Here is a 9,551-nt window from a genome sequence, read left to right on the forward strand (position 1 = left end):
GTTTAGTTTTGGCTGACTTTGCGACAACGCCGACTGTCCGGATAAATGGTATTCCCCCAGGTATAAACACACCAGTATTTCTTAATATAAAACTCATATTTATTTGCGTAATAGTTACATAGTTATACATTTAGTTTTTGTATTCTTTGACTATTTTACTAAAAACCGGCTGATTATTAGAAGAATCTACAATCGTTTGCTATGTTTACGATTACCTTTAGTTAATGTGACTAAGTTTTGGGCTACTTTTGCATTGCTGTGTGAATAGATTCGTCGTGTCTAGTTTTGTTTTGATCGTTTTCATTATTATGATACAATTTTCTGACTTGTACTTGGCTTGTGTAAGAGGACTTAAAAGTAAAATACATGATACCCTACTAAGAACAAACTACGGATGGAATCGAACAACCTTGTGTGGGATAGGACCGAGGATAGGGGTCGGAATTTTGAGCGGAAGTATTGCACAATCCAGGGGGTTCCGTTGCATATAGTACAGAAAGCGCGCTACAACCAGACCAGGAAGCCCCAGATCAGAACCGTCAGCGTGAGTCCTATCTGCAGTCCCAGGAAGGGAGTCAGGGCGAAGAACAAGACGGCGAAGATGACAGCATAGCCGGCATAGTACAGGAAGTTAAATCTAAAAGATACGAGAATTAGAGGCTATAAGGTTACTATCTTTGGCGGGTATACTTACACCTTCCAGTAGTTACGGTGCCATTCAGTGGTCACCGCCGACTCCTTGAAGTAGAAGCGCCGGATGCCAATCAGGCAGCGATCAATGAACTCCGACCAGTCGCACTGACTAGCATCGAAGTTGTATCGCTTCCGATCACTCTCGTGAATTATGGATGAGATTCTCAGCGCATTCTTCAGAGAATAGCGGAAGTCCTTGTCCAAGAAGTAGTCAAAGGCCTTGGTGCCCTTTTGGAAGACACGCATGTACTCGTAGGCCCTGTAAGATAGGGATAAGGGATTAGCACAGTTGGGAAACCATCAGTCTAGAGTCTAGAAGCTACTTACGTATGCTGGGGCATTCCGATGCCAAAAAGCTTCTCTGGAATTATAAACAGCATTGCCGGGAGCAAATGGAAGAGATAGAAGAATAGATTGTACCGCCAGCCGTTGCGCAACTTGGTGACTGGTTTCCACACGAAACTATTGGGCGGATGGCGCTCCACGCTGTCGTTGATGATGGTGCAGAACTCGGAGAGGGTCAGCGGATTGACCTCCCCGGAGGTGCAGTGAATAATCTCCGGCTGTTCCACCTGGCGGGTGCCCACGTACCAGCCCATAACCAGCGACGAGTTGATCACATAGTCGCATGGAATAATATCAATCACAGCGTTTGCACTTCCGCACATGGTTCGGAAAATACCCTTCACGAATCCGGCCAGGAATCCTAGATGTCCGGAGTTGGCGTTGCCCACCCAACCCTTCATTGGGTGCTCCAGAGTGCCGTAAACTAGAAATGTTATATTAGAAGTTAATTAAGTCTGAGGAAACCATAGTCTTTCTTCGGAAAGCCTTACCAATTGATGGCCTGACTATGGCTGCCGGCAATCCGGACATCTCGGCCATCAGCAGGTTCTCCGAGAGGTTCTTGGTAAACGTATACGTGTTGGGATGATCCCGGATGTATCCCTTGCACTTTTGATCCGTAAAGTCCTCCCAGGCCGAATCGTCCTCGGCCATCTTCATCATGTCGTAGGGATCGAACTGCGACTTGTACACCTCCTCGGAGATCAGGCCGCGGTTGTTGCTGTTGCAGAAGGCCGTGGAGCAGTAGATGTAGGCGGCCAGGTGCTTCAGCTGCTTGGCCAGCTCGATGGTGCGCATGGTACCCGTGAGATTTGTGCGGATGGCGGTGCGCAGCGGGGAGCTGAACTTGATGGTGGCGGCACTGTGGTAGATCACGTTCACATTGTCGATCAGCTCCTGGAGCAGCTCGGGTCCGAATCCAAAGTTGGGCTCACTCAGTTCCCCCACCACGGGCACAACCTTCGCCAGCGTCTTCTCGGAGTACTTTGCAAAAATCTATATTTGGTCGAAAATTAAAAATAAATTTTAATGCCATATCTCTGCGATAGAAATCTCAATCGTAATTTAAACACACATTTCCATGATTTAATTGTTTAAATTTGAATATAAATGAGTGGGGAAGAGCAATTTGTCCGATGTCTGGAGGCCAGTTCGACGGCAATATACGCCTACATAATGCCAGCCAAATTATGGTTGTTAATCTTGAGTACTTTCGTCTGGCTTTTTAGGTTTTTGGGAAAGACTCGTATGTAAGCAATTTCTAAAGCAAACAGCATTTGCTGTTAGCGGCTTTTGTTACGCCATTAAAAAATGTGTTTAAAAATATAATTAACAATATGCGAAGAGTCCGGTAAGATAATAAAGTAAAAAGAGCAAACATAATAAGGAAGATGGAAAGGAAAAGGTCGAATGGGTAATACTCTGGAAACTAGTCTTTGAAAATAAAGAAAAGAGTCCCTTAGTTCCATTAAATACTCTAACATCCCATCACTGTCGCACCAATAGTATTATTTAACTTTTTCTTTAAATTGAAAAGTAAGAGGAAATCCCCATACAGTCTTGAAAACACGGCGGAAGAGGTCGCTGGGGTTACGACTTTGACAAATTAACGCTCCATAAAGTGGCTTGTAATTGGCTCTAATGCTATGCCGTGTAGACGGCGCCTCTGGGGGCAGATTCGTGTCAGGAGGCGTGGCCCGGCGACATGCCCCCTGGTTTAGCTAGATAGGCTGGCAAACAATAAAAAAAGAAAATTATAATGAAACCAGACTTACCGGCTTCTGGAGGAGTCGACGAATTCGTTCGCTGGCATCGAATTTACGCTTTCCCCGGACCAGGACATAGATAGTGCCAATATTGGGATGTGTGTCCAGAAGGGCTTCGATCAGGACAGTGCCCAGAAATCCAGTGCCGCCGGTTACGAAAATGTTTTTGTGGGCAAAGAACTCCGGTATGGTGAGGGCCGTGCTCAACTGTTGCCTGGTGGTGTTGTTGGCGAGCCGTGGCTTGCCGTTACCAACGATGCTGTTGTTGTTTTCCGGGGGAGAGGTGGTGCCGCCATGTTCCGTGATGACAGCCATGGTGTAGGGCTCGAGATTCGTCGGCGGCGCCAATTTGCTGCTGAGCGTTGCAATCGGTTGGGCAAGCTGAAAGAGAGGAGAAGGAAACGAGCCGTGACATCGGTTGGTTCAAGTTCATTAGCCCATTAGTCCAAGTGGACAAGCTAGAGCGGTGTGATGAATGCAATAAGCACAGTAAGCCTGGCCAAGCGATCGAGGGCAGAGCTGGCCGAAACCCGCTCCGCTCCGCAGTGTGTCAAGTTGATCTTGCCGGAAGATACGGCGGAAGTGCAGTCTTCTCAGCAGACGGCTCTAATCATCATATAAATCTCTTATCAAAATTAGATGGAAGTGGAGTGCATGATTTTAGAGCTCTTTGGCTAGCGGTTAGTTGACGACCTGGATTAGATAACTTCAAGAGTCTAGACAAGGGCTTTCCGACTTTCTTTTGGGCTGCAAAGGTGAATGTAAATGCTACTATAGATTTTATGGAAAACCAAGTAGGCTTTAGGCCCTTGTGGAGGCTTGATACTGAATATAGTTACCATTGCCTTTTGTTTCCTATCGAACAGACAAACCTTTAGCTTAGAAACCCACATAATACTCCCAGTTTGCGAAGCAGTCAGTCACTAAATTTTGGTTACTTTTTCGGGAACCCAAATTTAAAAACCTTAAATTCAAGTCTCTAATTTCGTTAAAAAATTTTCATTTTGGAGAAAACATTTGGAGAGCAAACGTATCAAAATTTATTGTGCTGCACAAAAAGTTTTTCGAAAAGTGAATTAACGTTTTTAGAGCAGGATGAATACGACGTTTAAGGTGGCCCGACCGCTGAGCCACTTCTGGTGGCTTGGTAGTCGAAGGACGATTCAATTGGTTCTGGGTTCCACCAGGGCCTTTAGCTTCCGGGGGTTGCCCCTGGGGGTGAGCGAGCAGAGGCGGCGGTATGGCAATCGTATGACCATTGACGATGCCACCCAAGCCCACATAAATCGCTATGGGAAACAGCTGAGCCGGAACCAGGCCCCGGAGGATCCTTGGAAAGACAACAACGAGTACTCGGAGAACTTTAAGGATCGCCTCGACGAAATGGGCTTCGAGGCCCATTGCAACGATCGCCTATACATCGCCAAGAACAAGAAGAGGGAGGCCCAACGCGTGTACGAAGAAGAGCGGGCGGAACGACGTGAAAAGGCGCAGAAGCGGTTCCACGATCACTTCGTGAGCCAGGAGCCAGAGCTACGCAGGCGTAGCATCCACCAGGATCCCATTGAGCACCAGAAACGCCAGCTAGAAATCATCGAGAACAATCGCCGCCGGTGGTTGTCCCGGACAGAGGCCCAGCGGGAGGCTCACAAACCGGGCATCACCTACCACATGGATTCCAGAACGCTAGAGGAGATGGAGCAGGAGAGTTTGGACAAGACACGGGGCCAGGTGGAGACACAGAATTCGTTTCAGCCTCCATCGAGCAGTCCCGAGTGGCGGAAAAAGCAGCAGGAAAACGATGAAGATCAGTATTGGCACACCTGGAACAGCTGCCCCGCCTCCCGGGAGCCAGAGACCGACGAACAGGTGAGACCGCATCTTCGCCGCAAGAAGGTGGCGGTCCACCCCCCCGCCTACCCCCGGGACAACCTACGCCGCGGATTCCATTCGCTGCCCTCTTTAAGCCTCAAGCCCCGGACCATTCATATGCTACGCAAGCGCCGACCCTCTTCTCTGGAGAAGCAGTTCCACAAGTACGCGCGCAAGTATCGGGACGCATGGGCTCCGGAGCTGGGTGCCCAGAACCCTGTGCCTGTACCCAATGCCCCAATGGTGCCCAAAAAGAAGAAAGAGAATGAGGAGAAGAAGCCCAAGCGTAAGGTACAGCGTCGCACCGTCCAGCCACCAGTGTTCCGGATGACAGTCAAGAGTCGCCAACCCGTGGCGCGTCCTGCAGCGCCCGTGAGCAGCTACTCGGGCAGAATTCGCCAGTGATTAGGAAGAAGGACTTCGTCGTTCGATTAGTGAGGCTTGGCGCATTCGCCCGCATTCAAGCTCATTAACGAGGGCGGACTACATAAGACGGCAAAATTCTTGTTTTGAAAAGCTAATCTAAATATAGATGACTCCGGCTCCGCAAGGGGCGTTAGTATTATCGTATTATGCTCGTGGTATCAGTCACTGTTTTTGGGGGATTCACTTTGGGGCAACGAGGAAGTTAAGAAAAATCTGAGGCCACTTCAGACGAAGTTTGCTATGCGAATGTTTATATTTTACCATTGGTCGATCAACTTGAGGGGAAGTAGGTGCAGAGCTATGGAAAGTATAAATCCAAAGTTAAATACCTTATTCCGTCACTTTAATCACCTCGCTAATTAGAGTGGCTAAGCTTTAGGTAATTAAATGGCCTCCCAAAAAAACTTTCGTCTTGCCACACTTTCAATGAAACCCATGGCCGTTGCCCAACACTGTTAACTGTACTTTCCCGTCCGACAGCCATTCACAAGACCGCCTTTTGTTCGCCGCCATCCGCAAGACCCTCAATAGCTCGACTAATTAATGGCAAATGACGCGTATATCCGAAAAAAAAGAAATCGAAAAACCACGTATAAAATAAAAAAATATAAAATGAGAAAATTGAAGAAATCAAACCAAGGTATAACCGATGTATGTATGGTATGTACAGAGTTAGATCTCACACGGCGTGTTGCCCAAACCTTGCCCGAGTACAGGTGAAAAAGATAATTAACCAAATGCGTAACAATTTGTTGGAGGAGAGATTAATTTTGAACATTTTTTGTGTGTGATTCGTTCGGCGCTTCCAAATTTGTGTCAAGGCCGCCCGGACAGAGATCTCAAGTGGAGTTGTCCGATTTTTCAGCCAGTGATCTATTGGTCCCCCCACCAACTATCATGGGTGTTTGGAGTTTGGTCGAAAACATATAGAAACACAAAGCAGCCCAATCAAAATGCACGGTCACGGTCAGAGTCAGATCGCTGTTGATCTCTTGAGATCTTTGGGTTGCGTATTGTCTTCGTATGCAGATGAATCGAACATCTGACAGTCCTCTTGACAAGTTCAGAGATGTTAATGTTATAGTTTGGCGGCATTTTGTTAGTTTCGGAGGCTAACACCCAGGCGCTAATTGATTCGCTTGTAATTGACCAACTGACAGATCGGACAACCCAAGAAACCTTCGCTGGCTTTTCCGAAGCCCAATCGCTGACTCAACACATTTTCGAGTCAGCAAGTCTCAAGTCAAGGTGTTTCGCTTTCATACGACGGCCCATAAATACTGCCATGTGGCCTGGGCCAAAACCGAAATCCAGAATTATGCAAATAAGCATGAGAAGTGGCTTCTCGGATTCTCGGGATCTGAGACGGAATGCCGCCGAATCGGCCAACTATGAACCAATCGATCGGAGTTAACTGGTTTCGGTTGCTCTTGGCCTGGCCCCTATTCAAATGATTTGCATTTCATTTCCTCGATCTTGGACTCTCGCAGACCCATCGCCATTTTAGCCTGGCCCAGCAACATTTTTGTCATATTTCCATGTCGTATTTGTAATACATTTGTCGAGCTTCGTAACGTTCTTCGCTGGAGTGGGCCAACTGGTTTCGGCCTCAAAGATTAGGGATTGACACTTTGATTTATGGATAGCTCGGATTGAGGGCTGGCAGATCGTTGAACTTGACGGTTTTTTGTTGTGTTCTTAATTGGGACAGAGACCTTGTGATATTTAAGACCAATTTAAGGTGATGTATGGTGGACTGAGAGGATCTTTCTAGCCACTAAAGTCAAGGAAGTTATATAATCTTTTTATGCAGCTGCTTGAATATGCAAAAGCAGAAAGCTATATTTCTAATCGTGTCTGTTCAAAATGGAAATTCAATATCCGCATCATTATGATAAACACTTTTAGAATATCTACGCAAAATGTGGGACATCTCAGAAGGCAATCAATGGTTTTTTGTTTGCCTTTTCAATCATTTCAATTATGAAAATATATTTGCCGAGTGGAATGCAATGAGACGTTTAGAAGAGGCTCCATCTCATCTCGCAGCCAAGCACATGAAATATAATATAGTAGATTTATAGAGATATTTACAGATGTGGCTTGGGATGTTGTATATAAGCCCTAAGATTTGCATAATTTTGCTACGTCTGCGTTTTGCTTTGTTCGTAATTTTGTTTAGACAAATGACAGGGCCCAGAGACCCCAGTTCCGCCTGGGTATCTGACTGAGTATTTTCGTACATCTGTGTGTGCGTCGGAGTATCTGTGTGAAGCAGAAACTGTTTGCCGCATATTAAATATTTGGAAATTTCTTTTGCAGCCTCTAAATGCCAGATATCGAATTTAAGCCTTAGGCGAATTTTGTGGCAAAAAAAAATCCACAGAGAGAAGTGGATGGCCTAATGAAGAAATGACGAAAAATTAACAAAGGCAAGCTGAGTGACTTCACGTGGCGGTTAGGGTATCCTCCATGTGTGACGAATTTTTGGGCTTTGTTTATGACTAAAGATCCATTTTGGTCACTTTCTATTTTACGATGAACAGATCTCTCTCCTCCCGGTCCAAGCATTGATTTCTCTTCATGTGTTATGATTTCAATGCGATCCCATTTGATTTGACAGTTTTTTTTTGCTTTATTTATTTCCGCCTTGGCAACCAAATGTGTAACAATAATTTTGTTTTGTTTATGCTAGGCATGAACACCTTAACGTGCCCGGGGGAGGGGTATCGAAGTCGACTCAATGCGCCATAAAAACAACAGACAAAAAACAACGAACAATTCGCACTTGGGCTGGGCATTATCATTAAATAGTGGCTGTGGACCTTAACATTGAAATCCCCCAGAAAGTAAAAAGAGAAAAAAGTAAGCTAATTGTACAGCGTTTTTAAAACCAAAATTCTGTTCGATGGCAATCAAAAGACTCAAGAAACGAACTTGAGAGGAGCTCTAGGCGTGCATCGCACTTTGCTTTTAGTTTTTGGCCAATTGAATGTTTTTTCCCATTTCAGTTGTTATGATACACAAAAAAGAGTATTTATATATTATTTTTTGGGCCATTTAGCAAACCGGTTGGCGGCATAAACTTCGATGTCAGCCAAAGAATGAAATAAAAGTGTAATAAATTATGGCCAAAATTGGCCACGCGTCAGCACTTGAGAATTTTTAAGATATTACCAGTAAGAGGCAACAATTCTTATGAATTTTTTTGCCAAAGCAAAAACAGATATATGTAATAGTTTGTTTTGCTGCCCATGAAATTTCCAGCAAGTGGTGGAAAAACCACATGGAAAACTACTCACTCAGATCGGTGTCGCGAAAAACTAAACCAACTCAAAAACGCGCACACAATCACAAAATTTTCCGCAAAGAGAGCGACGGCGAGAGCGGAAAACTTGAAAAGCTGTAAAAACAAACATTTAAGTGAAAATCGAAGAGCTAAGCCAACAGCTTTTCCGCAAAATATCAATAGAAAAACAATGAATTTTATGTTTTATGTGCACTTTTCTAACCAAACAAAATTCTTTCGTCACTTCCGCTTCAATTGTTTGGCAATTGATTTAAAATCTCGAATGCTGCAATCACTTGGCCGATTATTATTGGATTTTCTTCTTTTGATTTTTGTTGCAACACTGCCCCGAAGAGTTTCACTTGGCACTTGATTTAATATTTTGGAGCACGATGTTATATAGGTGTTAAGATAAAGTGCAAACTAACCAAAAATATCGATCGGTCGAGAACTATAGAGATCGGGGACGGTGGTGGGTGGGAGACAGGTGGCAGGTGGCACTGGTCACTAAGAAGGAGTCGTGCTGTGTTTTTTAGCCAACTTGCTGCCAATGCCGACGCACGCTCGCTGAAGACTGAGCGCTCAGGAAATAATGTTGTACGATCGCAGCTAATGCTGAAAAATCACTCACTCGTCAGTCTCTGAGCTCAGCTCTCGAAGACCTCAAGGCACGTAATGAAAATCGGAACAGAAAATAATCAAGAGCCAGCCAGCTCGAGAAACAAAACCCGCAAACTCAGCAGCCGAGCGAAAAAATATCACAGAAAAAAAAATATATATAAAAAATAAGTGAATATCGCACGAGAGAGCTTTGAGTGGCCAACCAAGCAGCGACAGCGGCTGGGTTTTTGGTAACTGAGAAAGCTGGCTCTCCATTTGGCCAGCTCCCCATCCCTCCCCCCACCTAACGACTTCTATCGGTGGATCTATTGCCGAGTGCGTGGTATATCTTTTGAGTGGATCTGGCAATGCCTATCCGACCTGGCTTCCGACTCAAAGTAGCGGCTTGGGCCAGGCCTCTGATTTGAGAACAAAGTAAATGCGTTGTTAAGTTGTAAGGCCTGCTAACCTTTAAATTCTAGTTTTCCAAATTATTATATTTAAAAATAATTACAAAATAACTCTCTAGAGGATTTCTTGTTCTCATTTCCGAGGTTGTT

The 9,551-nt window shown here is 45.1% G+C and overlaps 2 protein-coding genes across 3 annotated transcripts; one reads left to right on the forward strand and one right to left on the reverse strand.

The window, feature by feature from the left end:
- Window positions 1-77: 77 nt before the first annotated feature.
- On the reverse strand, window positions 78-9,094 carry LOC108133203 (putative fatty acyl-CoA reductase CG8303). Of its 2 annotated transcripts, none has more exons than XM_017253030.3 (6): window positions 9,023-9,094; window positions 2,814-3,185; window positions 1,530-2,034; window positions 1,021-1,462; window positions 695-952; window positions 78-637 (listed from the first exon to the last, which is right to left on the reverse strand). In XM_017253030.3, the coding sequence occupies exons 2-6, from the start codon at window positions 3,117-3,119 to the stop codon at window positions 505-507; spliced, it is 1,644 nt and encodes a 547-aa protein (XP_017108519.2). In that variant the 5' UTR covers window positions 3,120-3,185; window positions 9,023-9,094; the 3' UTR covers window positions 78-504. The 2 variants fall into 2 exon arrangements, with proteins under 2 accessions (XP_017108519.2, XP_017108522.2); XM_017253033.3 differs by lacking the exon at window positions 9,023-9,094 and adding an exon at window positions 8,820-9,020.
- On the forward strand, window positions 3,646-5,246 carry LOC108133204 (trichohyalin). Its single transcript, XM_017253034.3, has one exon. The coding sequence runs from the start codon at window positions 3,900-3,902 to the stop codon at window positions 5,079-5,081; it is 1,182 nt and encodes a 393-aa protein (XP_017108523.2). The 5' UTR covers window positions 3,646-3,899; the 3' UTR covers window positions 5,082-5,246.
- Window positions 9,095-9,551: the final 457 nt, after the last annotated feature.

The sequence above is a fragment of the Drosophila bipectinata genome, chromosome 2R (assembly GCF_030179905.1).
Source record: "Drosophila bipectinata strain 14024-0381.07 chromosome 2R, DbipHiC1v2, whole genome shotgun sequence".
Classification (NCBI taxonomy): domain Eukaryota; kingdom Metazoa; phylum Arthropoda; class Insecta; order Diptera; family Drosophilidae; genus Drosophila; species Drosophila bipectinata.